The 26839-nt window shown below is 36.6% G+C and overlaps 1 protein-coding gene across 1 annotated transcript in view; it reads left to right on the top strand.

The window, feature by feature from the left end:
- LOC145693334 (uncharacterized) overlaps positions 1-26606 on the top strand; it is a 126747-nt gene extending 100141 nt beyond the window's left edge. The window contains exons 9-10 of the mRNA XM_081769232.1: positions 3745-3847; positions 26234-26606. Coding sequence (XP_081625358.1) covers positions 3745-3847; positions 26234-26311 — 181 coding nt within the window. The 3' untranslated portion in view covers positions 26312-26606. The remainder of the gene's footprint in view (positions 1-3744; positions 3848-26233) is intronic.
- Positions 26607-26839: the final 233 nt, after the last annotated feature.

Below are 26839 nucleotides of genomic sequence, written 5' to 3' on the forward strand. Positions count from 1 at the left end.
TTTTGACCCCAACGTGGAAATAGGGGCACGAAACGGCACGACAAGTCACTAGTCGATGCGAAGGGAAGGACCTCGAAATTCAGAGTGGCGGAGCAGTGGGTCATTTTCGTCCTACCTTCGAGGCCCATTTTGACCCTCTTTCAGTGACACACAAAACGTCGAAATAGGCGCACAAAAGGGTACGCGATGTGAAATTAACGACCTCGAAATTCGATAGTGGCAGAACCCTTGGTCATTTTAGTCCCATATTGGTAGCCCATTTTGACCTACTTCCGGTGACGCACAAAACGTGTAAATAGGAGCACGAAACGGCACGACAAGTCACTAGTCGATGCGAAGGGAAGGACCTCGAAATTCGGAGTGGCGGAGCACTGGGTCATTTTCGTCCTACCTTCCAGGCCCATTTTGACCCTCTTTCAGTGACACACAAAACGTCGAAATAGGCGCACAAAAGGGTACGCGATGTGAAATTAACGACCTCGAAATTCGATAGTGGCGGAATTCTTGGTCATTTTTGTCCCATATTGGAAGCCCATTTTGAACCACTTCCGGTGACGCAGAAAACGTGGAAATAGGGGCACGAAACGGCACGACAAGTCACTAGTCGATACGAAAGGAAGGACCTCGAAATTCGGAGTGGCGGAGCACTGGGTCATTTTCGTCCTACCTTCGAGGCCCATTTTGACCCTCTTTCAGTGACACACAAAACGTCGAAATAGGCGCACAAAAGGGTACGCGATGTGAAATTAACGACCTCGAAATTCGATAGTGGCGGAACCCTTGGTCATTTTAGTCCCATATTGGTAGCCCATTTTGACCTACTTCCGGTGACGCACAAAACGTGTAAATAGGAGCACGAAACGGCACGACAAGTCACTAGTCGATGCGAAGGGAAGGACCTCGAAATTCGGAGTGGCGGAGCACTGGGTCATTTTCGTCCTACCTTCCAGGCCCATTTTGACTCTTTTTCAGTGACACACAAAACGTCGAAATAGGCGCACAAAAGGGTACGCGATGTGAAATTAACGACCTCGAAATTCGATAGTGGCGGAACTCTTGGTCATTTTCGTCCCATCTTGGAAGCCCATTTTGACCCACTTCCGGTGACGCAGAAATCGTGGAAATAGGGGCACGAAACGGCACGACAAGTCACTAGTCGATACGAAAGGAAGGACCTCGAAATTCGGAGTGGCGAAGCAGTGGGTCATTTTCGTCCTACCTTCGAGGCCCATTTTGACCCTCTTTCAGTGACGCACACATCGTCGAAATAGGCGCACAAAAGGGTACGCGATGTGAAATTAACGACCTCGAAATTCGATAGTGGCGGAACTCTTGGTCATTTTCGTCCTATCTTGGAAGCCCATTTTGACCCACTTCCGGTGACTCACAAAACGTGAAAATACGCGCTCAAAACGGCAAGAAAGTGGCACTAAACAATGCGAAAGAAGCGACCTCGAAATTCGTTGGTGACGGAACAGTGATTCATTTTCGTCCCACCTTGGGGACTCATTTTAACTCACTTCCCATGACGCACAAAACGTGGAAGTAGACACACAAAAAGGCACAAAACGATGTGAAGGCAACGACCTCGAAATTCATTGTTGACGGAACAGCAATAACTTGTTCCCTCGTATTGGTAGGCCCATTTTGACCCACTTCCGGTGACGCACAAAATGTGGGAATAGGCTCACAAAGCGACATGAAACACGCACAAAAGATGCAAAACAAAGTACCTCGAAATTCGTTGGTGGCGGCAAGTTAATGACGCCGTGAGCACCAATATAAGTATATACTGTAGTTCTTACCATCAAGGCTGAGAACTGCACGGTCTAATTTTTTTTTAGCCAAAGTAGAAGCCCAATCGGGATAGTGATGTCAATCGGCTCGGCTCGGTTCAACTGAGCGAAGAGCTTGAGCTGGCCTGGTTGGGATGACCCATCGACTGGTCATCGCTCGGTAGGGACGAGTCATGGACTCGGCTCGATTGGAGTCAATGGCTCGAACCAGCTCTGTTGAAACGAGTCCATAGGCTGGGTTCGAGTCAGCTCAACTGAGCCGATGGCTCGAACCGGCTCGGTTGGGGTAAGCAATCAGCTCGGTTCGGTTCTGCTCGTGTGAGCCTACCGGCTCGAGCTGGCTCGGTTGGATGAGTTGTTGGCTCGGCTCACTTCTCTGTTCGGCTCGATAAGTTAATGAGCTGTGAGAGAGCCGCTTGAGTCATTAACAACCCTAAACCCGGGTCGTGCAGTTTTGAACATGTTTGGCTGGAGTCCTATAACTTTTAACAATTTTTGGCTCGAGCCCGAATACTTGCTCCTCCTCAACTCAAACCTAGAACCTCGTGACCGATGTCCTTGCCTCCTGAAGATTTCTTGACGACCGAGATCGACAGTCAACTAATTTTTAGTATTCAAATACAAACCGCCTATATTCCATGTTTATACACGGTGTTATAATAATAATTAGTTATTGTAGTAGTAGTAGTATCATGGATAATTATATTGTCTATGTAGGATACTTGGAGAGAGTAGTATTTGGAACTACACAAAGGATTTAGCTCGAATTGGCTCGTTTTGGCTCGACTCGACTGGAAACTCGATTCGTATTGAGTCGAGTTGGGGGAAATTTTTCGAGCCGAGTTCTCGAGTTGAGTTCAAAGATGTCTTTTTCGAGTCGAGTCGAGTTTTAAAGAAAACTCGCTCGAACTCGCTCGTGCCCATCCCTGTTGTATGCATGACGGACATATAGAGTTCTTTCGATGGGGATAGAATCATAAACATATTTTTAAAAATGCTTAGTTTCACAGCTTTCTTCCCAGGGGGGCGAAGGGATGGAAGTTATCCAGCATTTCTTATAAGTACCTTTTTTGAAATATGTAAAACAGCAACAAGTGGAGAACACAATATACACATATCTTATCTTCAGTTTTAATTGCTGATTTCAATTGCAATTAACAATTACAATTAACAATTACAAGTTTCAACTGTCAATTGCAATTAACAATTAAATGTTTCAATTGCACTCTTTGCGATTGACAATTAACAATTAAAAGTTTCAATTGCTTGGGGACCAATTAACAATTAACAATTGACGAAAAATTAATTGCAAATTTTGATTGAATTCAATTGCAATTGAAATTAATTGTCAATTACAAATTGAAATAAATTGCAATTGATTTTCAGAGCAATTACTTTCAATTGATTGATCAATTGCAATTGATTTCAATTGATTTTGCCCAACACTGCTTACAACACATACTATATATTCGATTTATATCTTGTTCAATAACACGAGTATAGAAGTTTTGTACCTGGGTCTATAAGTAGCTTATGAACGTACATTGATAGTGGTTGTTTCAAATAAAGAAAATAGGTTTTATATTTTTCAATCAATATTAGAGAATACACTTTAATCAATAAATATACAAATATAGCTTAAAAAGACTTTCCTCTTCATATTTCCTGAATTTTTTTGGGGGGGGATAAAACTCAAGAACGTTGGGGGAGGGAAACACTTGCGCGTAATCTTCAACAGACAGAAACGAAGTAAATATATATATATATATATATATATATATATATATATATATATATATATATATACAATTTTGGATTTATTATAGTTATCTGTTACGTAGTTAATGTTGCTATTTTGTATATTTGTAACTATTATTTAAGAAAATAGTTAAGATGTTAAGATGGGAATGACAGATGTTAAGTAGGGAATATATGTTTTAAATTTTAGCACTTTGTTTGCTGTGTTGACGGACTATGGGTGCGCAGTACTTAGTGCCTGTAAGGAAGAAGCAACCGTTCACCTTCATGAAACAGAAAGGCCTCTTTACGCGGTAAGTTCGTAACATAAAATCCAATTTTTATATAACTAAACTTAACTGCACACTATTTTATCCCAAAACTAAACAATTAGTTAATATTCTAGTTTGTCAACGATCTTGTCTGACAGGTGACAATAAGAAATTCACACGAGTGACAAGGAAAGAAGGGAAAATCAAAAAGTTAAATGATTCGGAGAGACTGACAATTCCTGTTAGTCGCTTACGGAACCAAATTTCGTGATCAAATATCAAACTCGTTAACCCTCGCGTAATAGGTGAATATTCACTCAAAGAGCTGCTAATTTAATAGGGTATCTCAATAGATTACATTTTAGCATCAATCACCGTTACAATATTTTGAAGGTTTCAAGCAGGAACTAGTGGTAGAGGGAACAGTATGCTTTTCTATTTTATCTTTGGGTGGATCACTGATTAAAAAGATTAATATCTGGTATTTTTATGATTCGTTTTACCTTGGTTATTATAATCTGTTCCACGCAACCTGATAGGAAAAAGAAGTTTTTTCCCCCACCACGCTCAAGTACAGGTGGATGTTGCTGTTTCGTCTTCCACCATCAGCCCCCGCATACGGAAGTATAGAGTGTACCCATGGTGGAAAGACTACAAGGTGGTTGCATGTGCATGTCACCTGAAGCGCTGTCGTGGCTGTGACGTCATCTGGGTCGTAAGGGACAACGGGAAAAATCGCGTTTGTAAGTGACAAGTGGAAATTCTTGTTACTTTATTCTGTTAAGCGATATCGAGAATGCCTAACTGTGCAGCGTACGGCTGTAGTAATTACTACAGAAAAAGTAAAGGAACTAATATAAAATACTTTAGATTTCCTCAAGAACAGGGGGAATGTCTCCAGAATGGATTTTAGTTTCCAGGTGACAGGACAAAATAAACTTAAAATATAGTTTTACATGAAAATAATAAATAAATGCAATGTTAAATGAAATTCCATAAACACGATTTCATTATGTAGCTTCTGTTTAGTATTAATAGTATATAATAGTAATGTATACAGTGGCTTGTGTTGATTCTGCGTACAAAAATCCAATAGTACGATTTAAAAAGACGAACTTCGAGGTAAGACCCGGATTCGAAATCATAAGGGAGGGGGAGCGGCAGAGGTGATCATTTCTATCATCATGTCCATAAGATATTGAGACAAAATTTCCCCACAGAGGCAAGCATGTACCTCGAGAAGGGAGGCACGATGTTCTAGGGGGCATTACCTCCCTCGAGTTACTCATATGGAGAGCATTGAACGCGTTAATGTAGTTCAGATCCTATTTCATTGTGGAGGTCTAGCCTCGGTGCTGAAACGGGATGTTACATTTCAAATTAACTAACGAATGGAAGGTTCGTAATAACGATTAACGGTTACAAAGATATATAACAATGTATTAGATCAAGAAAATAAAGTATCCACCTATCATGTCAGGGCAACATTTTTACACTCAGATTTTCAAATTTGTTCATTTTAATCATAACTTTTGATAATTATATATACATATTTAGGGGTTCTCTCCAGAATTACGAAGTTAAGAATGACTTGTAGTCATGATTACAAAGTTAAGAATGGTGTAGTCTTTCCACCATGCTTTTGCTATTGTAAATATCTTCCTTTGATTTCACTTAGCTTAATCATTGATTACATTACGTTTATATAATTACTGTTTGTACTAAAATTTTCACTTCGTTGAAGATCACTACAAATACAAGAGAAGTTTGCGTGTGAGATACCAGCGATCAAGCGCTTGTTGAAAATTCATCTACCTCTCGTTGGCCACGTCTGCCACCAAGATGACGTCATGCACCAGAGCGACAAGAATGTAGCACTGCATTGCATCCACCTTGTAATCTTTCCACCATAAGTGTACCTAAATAAGTCTAAATAATAAATTACAACTTTCATAATAACACTACGTATTTTAAAACAATTACATTTGCCTGTATTATAATGAGATAAGTAATACATGTTATTATAATGGAAATTTTATTGAACAGTTGTATTTTTTATTTTCCTTCTTTTTCGCAGTTGGGCTTGTGGCATAATGTTGGAATGGCAAGTGATAGCAGGGTTGGTAATAAAATGGGTATTTATTTATTGATAAAATAATTTCATAATAATATGAAATTGAAAACCAAGTACAATATGTATGGGTAAATTATCAGAGCGTTAAGATGATGATAATAGAACCTGAATGCTAAAAAAAAAAGAAAGAAAGAAAGAAAAAAGAACACTTCTCGCTTCCTCTCTGATTAACAGATGTTCTTACATTAAAAAGAACTATATATATACACACACTGATAATATTGTTCCAATAATAATTTTGTTTGCTGAGCCCCTCTTGCAGAAGACGGGGAAATGACTTTTTATTGTCTTAGAAATATTATCTATTTCCATTAATAGGAATAATCATCTGCAGTAATTAACTTGCAAGAGAGACGTTTATAGCGTGCAGAATATAAAATAAGTTCTACGTCCCACGGCTATTTAGGATTTAGATTTCTGGGCTTTAAGCATCTATGGCCATTTAGCCCGTCATGTGTGCTCGGCGAGCACACTATCCGGGGAAAGGGAAGGAAGGAAGCAGCCTGGGATCTATAAGTTAGGTACCACCCCGGCATTTGCCTGGTGTGAATGAGGAAAACCCAGAAAAACCTCATTCAGGGTGGCTGGCCTGAAAAAGCGTTATACACTTTTTCGACCGAGTGGCACCTCCGGCAATCGAACCCGGGACCGCTCACACGCTATCCCACGGTTAGGCCGGCTAGGCTAAAGGAGGCGATGATGAGAAATGAATGAAATGGTGGAATGAAGAAAGTGAAAGGAAATGGGAGAACCCCAAGAAAACCCACGCACACGGTGTTTGTCAACCACAAAGTTTACTTGGCACGAGCTGGGATCGAACCAGGGACCCCATGCACCATAGATGAAAGCTCTACCACTGAGTCACCGCGGCCCCAGGCGTGCAGGATAGTGTAATGTTGTGACAAGAGTTGATTATTGTGTAAGAAAAAAAGAGCAACGATAAATACGAGTTCGTTCAATTATACAAAAAGTAACAAACGCTTTGGCTTAAATTCAAAGGCTCATCGTAGCAGAAACAAACTTTTCCATTAGATTTTAACCTGCAAAAAGTAAATCTTTGTACCATCTTTGTTATCAACCATCCTTCGAAGATCCTGCTTTACATTGTCCGGAAGCATTCTGTTTCTCCCAGCTAATAGTTTCCTTCGCCTCGGCTTTTTGAATAGGACTTGGTGACTTGGTGCGTATTTCCCATACAAGCAACGTGTCATGCTGATCTTATACGTATTAACTTTACTATCTCTTTAATACACGGTGACCTGTAGTTGTTATGAAATTAAAGCTTGTATAGCGTTTTAATTTACCTGAATGTATACCTCTTTTCCTCCAAATATTTTTATCAATATTTTATTTTCGAAACCCCGCAGTTCCAGTTCTTGTACTCGTGTTAGGGGTCAACTTCCACATTCATACAAAATTGGCAGATTGAGCTCTTATTGATTTTAATGTTTTCGATATTTGTTAAGACAATAAAATGTTTTACAGTAGGATTAACTTTAGTACGTAAATAATATGCAATACTTTTCTACAAACAAAAATTAAAAACAGTAATTGTTAGTTGCTCGGGGTTGATGGCTAAAAGGAACAGCAGTGCTTTCTCAACATTAGGTGCGAATGAATTGACGTACGAATTTAGAGTTTACACAATTCTGTTTATTAGAAAAGTTTCCCTTCCTGTGAAGGTCAACGACTAGCTTTCCCCTTCTGCAGTGGCAAGTAGTGGGAGGTAGGGGAATTTCCTATCAGGTTGCCTGGAACAGACTTTAGTAGAAATGTCTTACGAGGAAACCTTTCCAAGCGTAAGTCTGACTTCGAGTCGAGACTATGGCCGTTGGATACCTTGTCCCAAAAGAACATAACACGAAAAGGGATACATCCTCGATCGCAACCGTTACGGAGATATAAGCGTGAAAAGTTAGAAATTGAGCCCCATACTATACATTACAAAGTCAGATTCCGGGTCAGATTTTTCGGAAACGGTCAGATAAGGAAACTCAGAGAATACATATCAAATTAGTATGGGGAGCACAGCACCTTCTGAATGAAAAAATTATGTCCCCGGGGCACTCGCAGGGTCCCAGGCGGGGTCCAACTCAAAATTTACAAATGGAACCGGGGGTCAAGTAGCATATTGTATGAAAGCTATTGTTAAATAAAAGAAGATAGAACAAATCTCAACTCTCTACGATAACCCTGTGCAAACGGGCAACTGGTCAAAATGTCAATACATCCTACATCAGAAAATATATGGCCACACTTCTAAATCCGTTAAGTTGCGATAATAACAAAACAGAAAAACACGTTTAAAAGTGCAAGGTATTGAAGTAAAGCAAATTGCTGCAGAGTCTCTCTCTCAAAAGTACCCTCGGATATATTTCATTTCTGCACCATTATTCCAGTTTTCTCCAAGCCCACTCCTCTCTAAGTTGCCTCACAGTTTCAGGGTTACTCCTTTTCGTCTTTACCATCATGTTTCCCGTTCAGCAATAGAAATTTCACAGTGCAACCTGAGAATTTGGGGTTCCGATGCGCGAAGCATATACCGTAGCCTTTTGACCTTCTCACCCTCCACGACGATTGCGATTGACAATGTATTCTTTCTCTTCTAGGACACGAAATCCAATGGTCATGGTTATTCTTTAGTCCATTGGTCATTCGAAGTCACATACTTGGATAAAGTCCGTTGTATGACTCTGTGAGAGACTCTGCAGCAATTTGCTTTACTTCAATACCTTGCACTTTTAAACGTGTTTTTCTGTTTTGCTGTTGTTGCAATTTAACGGATTTAGAAGTGTGGTGTAACCTCCCTCCCCCAATCTAACCCAAGTGGTACCCCCATTCCTGAGTAAGGTTGATCTAAACCAGGATCTCAGAAATAGGAATACAACAAGGAATCACAAACGGGAAGAGAGATTACAGGCTGAAGCTTGTGTAGATCATTTAGTTAGGATGAGAGTATTGGAATTTTACTTTTGCAAAAGAAACTAGGACTTCCATTAACAAAAATCTAACAATAAATTTATTTTCTTAACTAAATACAATATTTCTTTTAAAAAATATTAATTGGTGATATTTTCCGAGTGGTGAGATTTCTTTTTTTAAAAAAATAAATTGGAGAAAGAATGAATGGGCCTTGAATTACGTCTATGCACATTAAATACTGAAAGAAATATTCCGGTAGCACGTCTTAACATAAATCGCGAACAACTTACAAACTCTTCAACAGCCAAAGGGCAAAAAAAGAAAAAAAGCAATACTTCGTTCAGCGAGTGTCACACACACACGCAAACACTCCTCCATTCAATCCAGTCTACCAAACCAATCACAAAAACAACACAACATTGGACAGACGTAAAAAAGAAAGAAAGAATACAAACTGAATCAAAATTTAAAAGAAAATAAAGTAACACTTACCAATCTCACACGTTCAGGCATTCACTCTGCTCGACAACTCCCTCATTCTCTCGGTTTTAATCAAATTCAGGAAAAAAGAAAATGCAACACGATTCGCCACGATACGTTAATAATACCGAACATAAAGAAAGAAATTAAATACTCGCAAAATAATCTCTTCCGAAAAAATATCTTACTAATTCCCGAAACAAATGTACTTTTTATATGCGTGAAGTCCATTCATTCTCTCTTCAATTTGGTGATGTACACAGCTTCTATAATTCAACAGGAATGGCGGAGTCGGCCCTCGTGCTCAGCTACCAGCACACTAGCAGGGTTAGAAACTCCTCTGTGGAAAAATATCATACACATAAATTTTAATTATCATACCTCCTAAATTCATGAATTATCACAATTTTTCTCTCTTTTGTAACCGTACGTTACAATTGACCGCCTGTATGAGAAAAAATTGAAACAACAATTTTTTTGGACTAATTTTCTCAATTTACTCTTATTAATCAATTTCCAATTTTAATTCTTTAACTGAACAAATACTTTTCTCAACTATATATATATGTCTAAAATTTAAATTATTCATTAATTAATTTACTCTAATTCAAGTATTGAATTTACTATTTAATCAACTACTTTCAAATTTTAAACTAAAAACAGTTCTCAATATTTTATCTCTCAAATTCAAGAAAAATGCAAAATTTTAACATTTCAATCTATTCAATCTTTAATTTTTACACATGAATGTATCAAATTTTTAAAATTTAGACAATTTAGACAATCTTTAATTAATTGTCACCATGGTTCATTATAATTTTCTAATTAGGGTTCTGCTTGGCCAAGCTTCTGTCAATACCGAGTTACCTAGGACATTTCTGATAAGATTTGATTCCAGCTGGAAATATAAAACAAGTCATTAATAACAAGTAAAATATACATATTTTTATTTTAATCTAGTCTAGTCTAGTTTAGTCATTTCTAGTTTATTCTAGTCTTTTAGTCATTCCCCACATTATTCACTGATCCATCTTGATTCCTTCTGGCACAATATTTCTTTATTTCCGATACATGAGCTCTCTTATACTCCTTTTCATTATTTGTATTAACTGCTAAAATAGTATTCTTCGTAAGAAACCTCTCGATAGTATAGGGACCTATCCATTTATTCGCTAGGCTTTTAGTTGTCTTGTCGCTAAGGGAACTCTTTACATGCGATTTAATCAATATTAAATCTCCTACATTAACATACAGGCTGTTTTTGTTTTTCAAATATTTTCTTACGAGTTTGCCATGATCTTTTCATATTTTCTATTGCTACTTTCCAAATCTGTGCTTTATCTTTCTTGTTTACATCCTGATCGGACACGGACCAATGATTTTCTAACGGGGTGTTAAACGGTCGACCATAATACAACTCATAAGGTTCTGCCTTCAAACCTGAATGTTCACCAATATTTAAGCTATATTGTAACTCGTAAATATTCTTCGCCCAATCAGCTTGTTGTTCTGAATAATAAGCCCTAAGCGTCGCCTTTGAAGTTTTAATGAATCTTTCAGATATATTCGCCTCAGCGTGATAAGGCGAAAGTCTGATATGTTTAATACCAACACTATACATAAAACTCTTAAAGGTTTCTGATGTAAATATACTTGCGTTATCCGTTGACAAACTCTCTATCAACAACTATTCTAGCATTTAAATTTGATAATTTTTCTAACATAACGAAACGAGATGCGTTATCTACACAAATCAAAAGATATTTAAAGCCTTTAGAACGTGGCAAAGGACCAGCAAGATCGCACATCCAATTCTGATCTATACGACTAATGACTTTGGACCCTAATTCACCCATTTTCCTTTTATTACACTCTATCTTTTGACAGATTTCACAAGTTTTTACAAACTCATTTACCTCCTCTATTACTTTCGACCAAGTATACTTTTTAAGTATTTTAGCTAGTGTTCTCCGAATTCCTGAATGTCCACCTGTTAGCTGTTCATTATACTATTCCATAATACATCTTTTCAAACTGTCAGGAACTACAATTTTATAAGGGTTTGAAACTGCTTTAGTTTTCCTTACTAGCAACTTATTGCTAATTAAGTAATTATCCACTACTTGACCTGATTCTATTTTCTTAATGATTTGATTCAATTCTGGATCGGATCTTTGTGATTCTGAAAGTGGTTTATGAGCGAATGGATGTTTCCAAATATTCACCATAGCTAAATTACTTTCTCTAATTTTACATCCTAAATCTGATTCTGTTAGATCAAGGTCTACGGGATCATAAAGACGTGATAATAAATCAGCTACCTTATTTTCTCCTGATTTAATATGGTGAATAGTAAATTCGAAACTATACAGTTGTTCAACTAATGGTCGATACTTTAATAGTCTTTTAGGGTTTCCTAATATCCAACTTAAAGATTTATTGTCCGTATAGACTACAAAAGGATTAACTAAATTATGTTTAAAACGAGTAATGGTTTTCACCAAACTAATAAACTCTATCTCGTATATTTACCGATGCCGATCTGGTTCACTTAATTTTTTGAATAATATGCCACAGGTCTTACATTATTATTTGCATCTAATTGTCCTATCCATCCACCTATACTTTTTCCACACCCATCTACGTTGACGGAAAAAGGCTTACTTAAATCAGGTGTCTTTAAAATAGCATGTGTAGATAATAACTCCTTTATCTCTTCAAAGGCTCTTTGTTGTTCCTTTTCCCATTTGAAGGGCTTCTTAGGAGATCTTAAATCAGTAAGAGGAGCCAATATATCTTGTACATTTGGTAAAAATTTAGCCAAAAAATTTATTACCCCTAAGAATTTCATTAAACCTTTTCTATTTTTACGAGGAGGCATATTTTTAATTGCCAGGATTCGAGTTGGATCAATTTGAATTGAATCGCCGTCGACTAAGGATCCTAGATACATAATTTTCTTTTTACAAAAATAAGATTTTTCTTGCGAGATTGTTAACCCATTTTTTCTTAAACGATCTAATCCCTTTTGAACTACCCTTCTATGTTGTTCAAAATCTGAATGAGCACACAATATGTCATCAAAAATACTTTTACTCCTTCATTTTCTACATCTCCTAAAATTTTCATCATAGCTCGAGCTAATAAATTACTACCAGTCTTTATTCCCATTTGTAAACGGATAAATCTATAGCATCCCTTAGGAGTAACAATTGTTGTAATCGACCTACTCTTCACTAATGCGAATTTAGTGGTATGCTTTGGACAAGTCCAGTCTGGAAAAGAAACGGCAACCAGCTAGCCAAACATTCTTCCATATTAGGAGTCGGAAAAACATCTCCTAAGATCATAGAATTCGCTTGAGTATAATTACCAAGTCTATGGCTACCATCTCGATTCTTAACTAAGAAACAACTGCTGCCATATTCCGAACAATCGGTTTCCTCAATAATACCTTCCTCTATTTGTTTATAAGGTCATCAAAAATTTTTTGTTTTTGTTTAGGAATCGGAAAGGAATTATGTCGAAATGGTTTTTGATCTTTCAAATATATTTTACATTCATAATCTTTCAAACATCCTATTTTTGATGTAATAACATCAGAATAATTAGCTCTTAAGTCGTCAACAAATTGCTGAACTTCAGGGTCCAGGTGATCCCAATCACTATCCTTAGGACTTGTGGACGAAGTCCTCTCGCTTGGTTTTTCACTCTGTGTGTTAGAGTTTTCCACTTGCGTAATTATAGGTTTCTCTCCTGAGGAGTCGTCCTGAGAAGGTCCATTCATCTTGCGCAATAATTCATTAAATCGATGTGAAAATTGTTAATCTATATCCGAAATGTCAGACTTATTATCCGAAAATTGTTGTTTATCCGAACAATCCACGTGTTGCACCTCACTAGTTGCTAAATTGGAAGTAAAATTCCTTTCAGAACTCACTATGTTAATCTTTAAATTGTTTTGGTCACCCTTGTCAACTGATGTAATAGGCTTATCGATATTAATCCATTGGCTATCCGAGTCACCAGATGCACTAGGTGTATCTAATCCTGGAACATGGTCATCCAGACCTCCAGATGTTAAAGGACAACTTAGTTTTTCCAAATGGCCATCTCTATTCACAGACTTGATTCCATTTAAACACTGATCCGAAGAATTAATTGTCTCTTGTAACCTTAACTGTTCACATTGTCTTCTCATATGATCTCCCAATGTCCCTGATGTTAAATTCTGAGATCCTTAGGCCAACCACGTCTCCTGATTTAAACCCATCTATGTGATTAAATGCTTTATCCTGAAAATTATCTCGTAAGGATTCCTCATTTAATTTATGAAACTGGCCATTCAGACGCACTGATCTCAACCTCACATCAGATTCTGTGAATTGGTCACCATGATCTCCCGATGTGAACCCTTCGACTTGATATTGGGTGCCATTATCCCGATCACTAAAGACACATACCGAGTTGAAAATAAGTCAGTCATATCGCCTGATCTAAATTTCTCATTATTAATATGAGACTGGCCACCACTATCACCTGATGTAAACCTCTGATTTGGAATTCGTAATTGATTTTCTATCACTTTAGTGTTAACATCCTCATTCCGTTTATGTCTATATATATCACTTCCTTCTAAGCTCAACATACTAGATTCTACTTGTGAATGGAAATCCATATCACCAGATCTTAATCCCGTTCTATTAATCGACGAGTAATCCTCCGCCGGATTCACTAGTTCTAATTTAAACTCATTATTAGGGAACGGAACTTTATTTAAATAAATGTTTTTTTCTGCAGTGAGACAAAGGCCCATTCTTTTGCCAAAACGCTGATCATATCCTTTTATGCCACCTCAGCAAATTTTATTTTACATAAAAACATATTTTCCAATATTCCGTATGTAAATACATATTTTAAGAGTTTTCGTTTTAAAAACATAAAATCACTCATTGAGGACTGCTGCATTGAAATCTTCGAAAGAAAAAATGCTTATTTTCCCACACCTCTTTTATATCGTGTGTCAGGTGTGTTTTGTCTTTGAGCACGTTCACTGGTAGACTTCTCGTGCCTTACTTTAATCTACACGTAAGGTCCTGTTGAGGGAATTCTACCCAGCCACAAGCCAGTTACAACACTGCAGGACTTTGAATCCACTACGTGTCTTTTCGTTTATTCTATTCTATATTATTTTATATTCTAAGTGGTGCTTAAGCACAGTGTATATATTTTCTTACTGTAAAATGCCTAAAATAAAAGCAAGTGTTTCATCTCGTTTGCAGAAGTTCTGTGTTGAATATAAAGATGTATTTTCTACTGATGACAAAGTGCTATTTTGCCAACCGTGTGGTAAATCTATCGCGGCTGACCAACGTTCACAAATTAAGCAGAATTTGGAGAGCAAAAAGCATATTGTTGCTGCTTCACGTTTGAGCAAGAGACAGGCATTTATCTTTCAACCAATTGTGTCTAATTCTGGTAAACCGTCAAAATTGTCTGTTTTTTTCAATGGATATGTGTAGAGCTTTTGTATCCGCAGATATTCCATTGTTCAAATTAAAGAACCCTGAATTACGAAAGTTTCTCGTGAAATATACGAACTTCGAACCGCCTGACGAATCAACATTGCGAAAAACTTATCTGCACAGGTGTTACGAGCAAATTTTACAACATATTCGCTCGGAATGTGCGCACCAAATATTTGGGTATGTATGGACGAAACTACAGACTCCAGTGGTAAAAAAAGTGGGAAACGTGATTGTAGTATTGCTAAGTAATGGTGACGAAACTGTGTTGACCAAAAATTATTTGCTAGTGTGTAAAGAGCTACCTGCTGCTACACATGTAACGATAGCAAGGCTTTTTAACGAAGTAATGCGACGTGGCCAGAAGGCATAAAATTTGACATTGTTCTTCTTGTTACAGATGCTGCAGCTTACATGAAAAAAGCTGCAATAGGTTTTGCCGTGAGCTACCCCAAAAGGGTGTATGCTACCTGTGTGGCTCATGCGTTGCATAGAACATGTGTAAAGATAAGAGTCCCTAGGTCGATAGACTAGTTTCAAATGGAAAGAAAATTTTTACCAAGTCACCTAAACAAATAGAAATTTTTAATCAAAAATATTCTTGGATTCCTCTTCCAACCGCTCCTGTAGTTACGCTATGGGGCACTTGATCAAATGCCGTTGAGTATTATGCCCAAAACTTTGAACAATTCGTATTTGTCGTAAATGGTCTCGACAAAGACGAAGCATCGTCCATAGAAATTCTGTAAGAACTGTTAAAAGATCCATCCGTAAAACTCGAGTTGGCATTCATTTCAACAAACCTGTCCTTTCTTTCTCGTTGTATAAAAAAAGCTTAGATCTTCATTGAACGTACTGTCAGCTTCAGTGGGTGAAATCCACATAATAGAAACGAAACTGATAGAACTTTCTGTTGCTAACGGACAAGTGTTAATGTCTAAATTTACAGACATTTTTACAGAAACCTAGGTTTTCAAACATTGTGTAAAATTGCACGTGTTTTGGAAGGCGAAATAGTGAAGAAAGATGTGGCCAATTTCAGAGTTAGTGAAATTTCATGTTTCAAATATGCGAGAATTGTTTCTTGTGACGTGGAGCGATCTTTCTCGCAATATAAGGTGCTTTTTAGGGATAATCATCACAAGTTTACAATGGAGAACTTGGAGAAAATTATGGTAGTCTAAAGAATAGCTCGCTAGAAGGTAAACATTTCAAAACTGAATTTAAGATGTTCACAATGCACGTAAAATTTAAGTTTCTGTTACCAAATATTTTTATTTTTGTCAGATATTTTTCTAATTTTATCACGTATTTTTAAAATTTATAGCACAAATAAATAAATATTTCTGAGTTTTTTAGCACATGAAGTTCCGTTCCCTACTCATTATTATAGTTTCGTAACTGGCTATCTCGATTACCAGACAAAATTTCTCCTACTGATGGTGTATACTGGCCAACCACATCACCCGATGTCAATCTCGTCTTCGATTGCAATGGAGATCGCATTCGGTCATATGTCCTATCACTCTTCGCCGATACTTGCGAACTATAAACCATATTTCTAGTTGTTTTACTGGAATGGCCTGACAACTCTCCTGACCTATCACTACTGCTAGGTATAGCCAATAATTTTTCCTCTATTTCCTCCAATGACCGATTACACTGAACACTGGTTTCTAATAGATTTTTAAAAACTAAATTTCGGTAGAACGGTGTTCCCTTATTTTGAGAAGGACGCAAACACATATAAATAAATATATGCGGACAGCTGATCTCCTTTAGTTAAGTCACTTCGTCCATTATAGGAAAAATTAACTGAAGTCGAAGCTCCCTCTGTTAATCATTGTATAGATGTTCGTCGCAATCCATTGCGTAACCAAAGTATGTCATTAACCAAGTCTACTTTAGCTTGTAAAGCTTTCAAATATGGAATGCCTATCAAAATACTACACGGGAACGACTCCACCACACGAAAACACACTGCTTGTTTAACACCTGCCACCTCAGTGTTCAACGTAACCTCTTTGTTCGAAGCTAATTTACCCGCAGCAGTAGCCACTTCAAAAAGTTGAACTTCGTTCCATTGGTTTGGATTTATTTTAAGTTTTTCTAACAATTCGACGGATGCAAAATTAAAAGAGCTGCCTGTGTCTATACATATTTTCACATTCACCCCATTCACACGACCACTCACCAAGGGTGCCGTTTTATTTTGAGCAACAGATGGTACTACTTTTATAGCATTGGAATCACCAAACCCGAAATTCCGCCTATTTGTTCCCGACTTTACATTAATTTCTTTCCAATTTTTATTCCTAAACTTATTTTCATATTTATTTCTTTGTTTACCTGTATTTACACAACCATCACTTGGAGTCCTTCCCTTGTGAGTTACATCAAACTTATTATTAGCGCGACTCTCTTTCAAATTATGGGAGCTATAATTACTTACATATTTTTTATCTTTTTCTTTACTTGCTAACCTACTATATTCAACTTTAGAACACTTATACTGTTGATATTCAAAAACTTTCCTACGCAATTCATCCAAACTACTAGGAATTGTGTTACCTAAGCATTTAAATTTAATCGCAGGATTTAAACCATTCACAATTATGGACATTAATTCTATCTCAGATCTCGTAAAATTTAATAATTTCGAGGCATTTACTACAGAATCAATATAGTGTTCTACTAATTCGTGGACTCCCATTTTTTTATAAATTCGGTCCGCAATTAATGAACTCCTCACTACAGGAGTAACAAATTTCGTCATTAAACTATCTTTCAAATTCTCCCAGGGAATATTCGATAACATAGCAGTTTGCATTTCTTTTAAAAATTCTCCACTGCACTTTACTGATGAAGCCATTAAAACCATACCTAAAGGGTAATACGAATCACTTATGATCTCCTGGATTCGCAGCAAGAAATCAAAAACAATAAAACTATTATGCCCATTCACATTACTAAATTTACGGAATCGGCCATCCAAAATTCCAGAAATTTTTTTAAAATTGTAGTTAATTACCTGCTTTTCATCCAATCTAGAACAAGGTACAGAATTTCCTACACAACCTAAAGATGATATTTCTATATTATCGTCTCTACTTTGAACCTGGTGAACTGGTTCATTTTCGTATCTATTAGGAAAATCCCTATTTCCTATATTCCCTTCATGTAAATGTCCCTGATCTGACATTGACCTATTAATAGTACGTTGACCCATCCTATTATAAGGACCAACTTCCGATGGAAATCTAGGAAATCTATTTTGTTCTGGGACTTTTGGAACAGCTCCTATTCTCATCTGAGGATTAACTATACTACTCTCATCAAAGTGTACAGATAGTCTTCTAGGAGTTGGATTGCTAAAAATAGGCATACGATATCAAAAATTATTCGAAAATCCAAAATTTTGATTACTCTGCCACGAATTCTGCTGCCACAATGGATGATTTCCAGTATAACAAGGGTTAAAATCACTAATTCCGCATACCGTAGGCGTTTCAAGCATATCGCTAGATCCCAATGTTGCCATTTGCGAGTTAAATCCCAACATTCTATTACTCTCACTATGAAGACTTCTTTCAGTACTTCGAAAAGGTACCGAAGAACATGCAGGTATACTACTCAAATATGAATATCCCGTTTGATCGATAGTAAAAACTTCATGGTCGGGCATATTTATATACACTGATTCGTCTCGCGTTTCCATTTCAATACACAAAACAAAATAGGTAAACAATATATATATATATATATATATATATATATATATATATATATATATATATATATATATATATATATATATATATATATATATATATATATATATATATATATATATATATATATAAAATTTTCTACTCACACTACTTACTCTACTAGATACACAGAAATACATTAAATAATAATTACACACTACACTCTTAGGATTCTCGATCGATCGGCATTCAATAACGCGTACTTACAGACTAATCTCGAAAAAAAGAAGAGAAAATTTTAAATCCCTTTTCGTGGGGGGGATATTTAATAACCACCACAAATTACAAACGTACGCTTCACTATCTCGAAAATGCGGAATGACTTTACAACTATAATATACAAAGGCATTTACCTTAATATCGTGCCTAGTATACTTTAACCTTATTACTTTATTATGGAATTCCTTTCACACAGAGAAGTGACCGACATTCAATATTTTAATGACCTAGAAATCACCACTAATCAATACAGACTTCTGATATACTAATAATTTAATTTAATTTTTCTTTTATACAAATGAACCACCCTATATAATCTACAACTTCTAGTATCACCTTACTTTCCGATACTCCCATCGATTTGGATATAAAAATCCAAATTTGGATTCCTGTTGAACTTACCTTGTAACCTCCCTCCCCCAATACCCCCATTCCTGAGTAAGGTTGATCTAAACCCGGATCTCAGAAATAGGAATACAACAAGGAATCACAAACGGGAAGAGAGATTACAGGCTGAAGCTTGTGTAGATCATTTAGTTAGGATAAGAGTATTGGAATTTTACTTTTGCAAAAGAAACTAGGACTTCCATTAACAAAAATCTAACAACAATTTTATTTTCTTAACTAAATACAATATTTCTTTTTTAAAAATATTAAATGGTGATATTTTCCGAGTGGTGAGATTTCTTTTTTAAAAAAAATAAATTGGAGAAAGAATGAATGGGCCTTGAATTACGTCTATGCACATTAAATACTGAAAGAAATATTCCGGTAGCACGTCTTAACATAAATCGCGAACAACTTACAAACTCTTCAACAGCCAAAGGGCAAAAAAAAAAAAAAAAAAGAAAAAAAGCAATACTTCGTTCCGCGAGTGTCACACACACACGCAAACACTCCTCCATTCAATCCAGTCCAGCGTTGCCAATTTAGTGGTTTTCCCACCAAATCTGGTGGTTTCGAGCACCTGTTTAGTGGGCAAATTTTCCATCTGGTGGCTAGTGGTAAAACCTAGTGGTTCGTGAAAATTTTGTGGTGGTAAATCTGGTTGATTTTCTGTATTTTTGGTCCTCATCATGTTAAAAAAAAAAAAAGAAAATTTGATAGAAAGTCAGCAAGGGTGGTGTGTTTGATAATACGTCTGTACCAAAACAAAACGAGTTCAACAATTTTATACTCGTATACTTGGCAACTCTGATCCAGTCTATCAAACCAATCACAAAAACAACACAACATTGGACAGACGTAAAAAAGAAAGAAAGAATATAAACTGAATCAAAATTTAAAAGAAAATAAAGTAACACTTACCAATCTCACACGTTCAGGCATTCACTCTGCTCGACAACTCCCTCATTCTCTCGGTTTTAATCAAATTCAGGAAAAAAGAAAATGCAACACGATTCGCCACGATACGTTAATAATACCGAACATAAAGAAAGAAATTAAATACTCGCAAAATAATCTCTTCCGAAAAAATATCTTACTAATTCCCGAAACAAATGTACTTTTTATATGCGTGAAGTCCATTCATTCTCCCTTCAATTTGGTGATGTACACAGCTTCTATAATTCAACAGGAATGGCGGAGTCGGCCCTCGTGCTCAGCCACCTGCACACTAGCAGGGTTAGAAACTCCTCTGTGCAAAAAAAGTATCATACACATAAATTTTAATTATCATACCTCCTAAATTCATGAATTATCACAATTTTTCTCTCTTTTGTAACCGTACGTTACAGTGGCCATATATTTTCTGATGTAGGTTGTATTGACATTTTGACAGTTGCCCGTTTGCACAGGGGTATCGTAGAGAGTTGAAATTTGTTCTATCTTCTTTTATTTAACAATAGCTTTCATACAATATGCTACTTGGCCCCCGGTTCCATTTGTAAATTGTGAGTTGGACTCCGCCTGGGACCCTGCGAGTGTTCCGGGGACATAATTTTTTCATTCAGAAGGTGCTGTGCTCCCCACACTAATTTGATATGTATTCTCTGAGTTTCCTTACCTGACCGTTTCCGAAAAATCTGACCCGGAATCTGACTTTGTAATGTATAGTATGGAGCTCAATTTCTAACTTTTTACGCTTATATCTCCGCAACGGTTGCGATCGAGGATGTATCCCTTTTCGTGTTATGTTCTTTTGGGACAAGGTATCCAACGGCCATAGTCTCGACTCGAAGTCAGAGTTACACTTGGATAGGTTCCCTCGTTAGTGGAACGGGCAATATAAAGCAGGATGGTTTTATCAGATAATATTTGTGCAAATAGTTGACTTCTCCTCCAATCAGACACTTTAGTTTGTTTGCCTTAAGTTAAGGTAAACAAGTACTGCAACCCTGTTGACTCCTTATTGACTTCTCCAATCAGGCGTAGATACTTTTAGTTGATGCATTTATTTTTACACCTTTGAGTAACGTAAATAAACTATGTCGTTTTTCAAGAATTTAGATTTAAATATTTATTTATAAAATATACATAAAATCATAAGTAGTGCTCTCAACGGGTCGGGTCGGATCGCGTTGAAGACCGACCCGACCCGACCCGACCCTTTTGAGAGCACTACGTCACGACACTGGGTAAACGCCAAAATGCACTCCCATTGGGAATTAAACCCGGACCACGTTTACAGGTCTTACACGTTAATCACTAGCTACACCGAATTGACTGATCCGACCCGATTGACCTGACCCTACAACCCGACCCGAGTTGACCCAACCCGACCCGATCCGTAACCCAACCCGTTTGAGAGCACTATGATGACGACACTGAATGAACGCCAAAATGCACTCCCATTGGGAATTAAACCCGGACCACGTGTACCGAAGTCTTACACGTTAACCATTAGCTAGATCAAGCGGGGGATTTGTATATGCATCTTAATGAATATTTGGCACTTTTGAGGTTTGTTCATTTCTTTTTATAACTGATACCAATGTCCGACGAGGGATTTTTTTTTCTTGCTTTAGTTCTATGTGACGAAATTTTTATTCAAGGTCAATGTTTTCACCTGCTCGGATGGCTGGGGGTCTTCTCGGAAGGCAGTAGCAACAGTCTCTTGGCGGAGATAAAAGGAAATCATTTAGGAAACGGGAGAACACCTGTGATTTTTTCCAACCCTTCAACGTTCATTCCAAAATAGGTTCTTATGATTCCGGAACCCGCGCCACTTTGATTTTTCTTTCTCGGTAATTAAAACGTATTTTACAGTATATATAGTTGCAAGTAAGAAGATACATAATATGAATTTTGTAATTTAAAATTTAAAAATACAGTATGATAATTAATTATAAAGTACTAATTTTATTTCATCACTTTCAGCCCAACAAATGAAATTCAAACAATTCGCACCCTGGGTCTTGATCATCAATACTGCGTCTTATTCTTTGTCTTGCACAGTCAAGCCTTTGTCCTGCATTTCGTAGTCTTGGTGGTCTTTCATGCTATACAAGAGCCAAGAATGCTCACCTCATCGGTACAAATGAAGACCAAGTGTGATTTTGATTATGGTCTTTCATACTATACGGAAAGCAAGAAAATATGCTCATCGCTACTTGGTGATCACCAAAACAAGGCCAAGAGCAAGATTACTATGCAATTCGTCTTGCATATCCAATCTTTTTCTTGTTCTTGTATCGATGTTCTTGGGCTTAGTGAAACGAAATGAAATATTCAGTTTAAGGTCCCTCGATTCTGCACCGAGGCTAAGGAAGATGGTGACCATGAGAAATGAATGAAATGGTGGAATGAAGAAAGTGGGAGGAAACAGGAGAACCCCGAGAAAACCCACTATACGGCGTTTCTCCACCACATAGCCCACTTAGCACAAGCTGGGATCGAACCATGGACACCACGCACCAGAGATGAATTCTCTACCACTGAGCCCCCGCGCCCCCGCTTGGGTTTGGTCATCCATATCCAATCTTTCTTTTGGCCTTGCTTAAACAACTTCTAGTTTTGTTCTAAATCCAGACTCCTTATTGGCGTAGATATTAATATTACAGTCGATTGGTAAAATCAACCTTCCACATTTAAAAATTAAACTACACACAAGTACAAAAATAAGGATTTACCATAAAAATACTAGCTGCAAGTGTTCAAAATAGATTTATGGTTTCTATAAAATAAATTGAAAATTGCTATTTTTAATTAGGCAGCTAGTGAAAAACAGCAGCTTTCGACTCCAGCCGAGTTTAAGCTCAACCTAAACTCAGTTGACCAAAGTGAGCTGACCCGAGGGACCCGACCAGACTGACCCGACACGACCCGACAACCCGACCCGAGTAGCTTGACCCGACAACCCGACCCGAGTCGGGTCACGGCCGTTTGAGAGCACTAATTGTCAGAACACTTTTGAAAAATCTACAATTTTCAACTTTACCCGTCCAGTAACCTATATATATATATATATATATATTTGGAAGTAGACAATTCTAGGAGACATCCTCCAAAACAGAATAAAAACTTAAGTTTTAAATTAAATGTCGATTGGTAGCGATGGTCACTTCGCTAAATCAAACGAACGGACATCGAAAAACAAATTTCTTGTCATGTAAGGACCGTGAAATGTTAAAATCCGTCGAAATCTAGAATTCAAATTATTTCACGATCACAATTTTTTAAAATTTGGTATAGTAGACAGTAAAAGTACGTTCTACACAAAGTTTGAACTTAAAACTAATACGCTCGTTTATCCTCCAAGTTGAGTTTTTAATAAATCCTACGGTCTACTACAGTTTGAACTTAAAACTAATACGCTCATTTATACTCAAAGTTGAGTTTTTAATAAATCCTACTGTCTACTACAACGAATCTTTCTTTACACCGAACATTCCCCACACCGAGTTTTCCGTACACCGAATTTTCTGTACACCGAGTTTTCTTACACCGAATTTTCCTACACCGAATTTTCCTGCTCCCAACTATTTCACTACGAGACTACGATTTTCTTATACTAACAGGGTTAGTGGGCCTCTGGGACTTACTCCGTTGTCCATGGCACCTAATTTTTTGTGCATGAACATATCTTTGTTATGTTTATCGAATGGACTAAGTGTGATTAGGAAGCCCGTTGGCAGGTTAATGTCCGTTCCTTGTAAGATTGTTTTTTCATATAGAAGTCAATCTCGTTCAGTCTTTATTCTTCCATCTTCTTCGTTCAAAAAGTTTGCTTCGTTCTCTCATCTGGGTTTTATGTTTAAACAAAACGTCGAATAGACAAGCCATACTTATAAAGACATGCTTATTGTACTTTTCAATGACACAGGAAGAACAAGGAACCTGGTTTAGTTTGATGTTCAGAGCGCACGCGCGTGTGTGTGTCACTTTCTTGGACAATACATTTGTTTGGTCCAATGTTTGTGTGTGTATGTAGCTGTATTTTAAAAAAAATGTCGCTTAGTACGCCTAGTACAAGTGATAGGGGTCATTCGAGTGGACATAGTAGTCAGGTGAGAAGAATGATGGTCAGTGTATATTCTCGCTTTAATGTTTCACGTTATGCTTATGCACAAAATGGAACGAAATCCGACAACATCGCACTTGCGTGCTATTGGCTTTCGCCAGACATCAAGAGGTTTGTGCCGGACTTTAGGAAAAAATCATTCGCAGGGTTACATCGTCGACTTAGACATCTTGGAAGGTAAGCATCACTATTGGCAGAAACACACTGGGGCTGGCTATTGAAAGCCTTCATATTGCGTGATATTTCCATGTTGAATTGACAGTCCTTATGCAAAAAAAAAAAAAAAAGAAAGAAAGAAAGAAAAAAAAGAAAAGAAAAAAATCAGAGTGCCCTATAATTTGCACTTAGACTCTTCCCTAAGCTCACCCTAACTTAGTGAATAAAAACAAAGAAAGTGTAGATAGTAATCCAGGTAGTATCTAGAAAACGCTAGTAAATGAGCTAACGACTGTTTCCAAACCTCCTCTAATGGACCAGAAATTTGAGTATGCAGCTTATGACGTCATATCGTTGAGCACCATACTTACACATTATACGAGAAGTTCTGAAAACAATCTTTAATTCATATAATGGCATTTAGCAGATACTAGCTCTCGTACTTTTTACATTTTTAAATAGTCTTCATTGTTTTTAGCATATTCGCTAAATTTAAAATAGTAGGGATAAGCTTAGCGAATATTCTTAACTAAAAACTTTACGATTTATCAAAATATATATAATTTTGTAATAATTTATTTATAAAAGGAAAAAGCTTTAATTGCAAGAACCTTCAACCTTATCTATTTTAAAAATACTAAAGACACATTTTATTAACAGGCACAAGATGCAGACTTCTGTTTTTCTGGCTATTGTTTATGTTTTCATTTGTAATTTCTTTAATTCTTTAATAGAATAACTTTATATTTAGGTGGTCCACTGCAATATTATAGTAACGAAGTACAGTGAAACTTGTCTATGTAAGTCACCATCGGTTCCATTGAAAAGTGGCCAACTTACAGAAAATAAATGTGATTGGTGGAATTTTAGAATAGGATTTCTAGTATTACTTCATTGTAAAATTTTCGGCACATTTGCATTTTCTAATTTTGTAGTTCTTGTATAATATCGTTTACCTCGTGTTAATGAGCTACAGGTGTGTCCCCCGGAGCAAAAGATGTTTTGAGAAAATCTTAAGAGAATTCATATCTCAAAACCTCCGCTATCTTTCGACAAACCGTCAGGTGGCAATAGTTGACAATTGAAATGGTTAGCTTTAACCTTGAAATTTTCCGGAATTATTAAAGCTTTTCACTGATGAAAGGAACCGATATAGCTAATGGGCTTTACCAAAACAGATTTCCTAAATTCCTGTACGTGCTTTTTCTTATTCACATCTTTCTTCACCACCCCTTTATCAGGGTAGTTTTCTGGCCATTGACCTCCAAGTAAAAATCGTGGGAATCCATGCTTCTTTGTCTCCAGTTACAAATACAGAAATCTGCCTCTCATATGGGAATAAGAAACAGCTAAGAAAAATAACAAAACGGTATTTTGTGTGGCCAGGTAAATTTATCATTATCGTCATAGGGTAAACATTGCTTCAATCTGCCAACTTTCAAGATAGACAATTGGCCAACTTAACGAGTAATAAGTAACGAATGTCTTATGGGGAAAAATGCAACTTCAAGACGAATCAAGCCAAGATGAGCGGGTGGTCAATTTAGAGAGGTGGCCAAGTTGATAGGTTTTACTGTACTTATATCTTAATATTTTCAGCGTTGAATAATGATATTAATAAAGTCTATAATGTAACGTTGGTTCTCGGTGTATTATTAGAAAGTGTTCTGGACCATGGACAGTATTGTCATTCAATATGTTTCTTCCAATGTCATTAATCTTACAATGTTGTTTATAAAATATGTTCTTATTATCTTACAGAAAGCCAAAAACTATACGTTGGATGCAGGAGCTTCATTGTATGTCGTTGATTTTAGATACGTAGAAAGTCCACAATGATGGAATGGACGAGAAATCGAAATGCCATAGAATATCATGAAAAAGCTAGCCTCAAAGGAGTAACGACAAAACTAATTATATATTTTGTGTATAGTAGTGATAATTTTTGAATATGTTACTTCAATAAATTAGCAGTTTTGTTGTCCTTCAAAGCATAAAAGAATTAAAAAAAAAATAAAGTAACATAGGTTATGAATACGATAATCTGTACACGATGTATAAAATACAAAACATTGTACTTAACCAATCAAAAAATAATAATAACGATTAAATTAGTCAATTAAAAATTATGTTAATTTTACATTTAATCGATTAGTATTTTCAGATGTTTATTTTAATCGATAATCATCGATTATAATCATTAAATAAATTAGTAATGATTAACCAGTTAATCGTCCTTTTTCCCTTCAAATGTCTGCTACAGCTTACAGCTGATACGTAGAGACGAAACTTTTTCGCTAATGCGATATGTGCGAAGCGTTGAAAAAATGCGTATATATTTCAGGAAATCTCCAACTTCTCGTTTCA

Source organism: Thermobia domestica, chromosome 1 (genome assembly GCF_964235325.1).
Source record: "Thermobia domestica chromosome 1, izTheDome1.hap1.1, whole genome shotgun sequence".
Lineage (NCBI taxonomy): Eukaryota > Metazoa > Arthropoda > Insecta > Zygentoma > Lepismatidae > Thermobia > Thermobia domestica.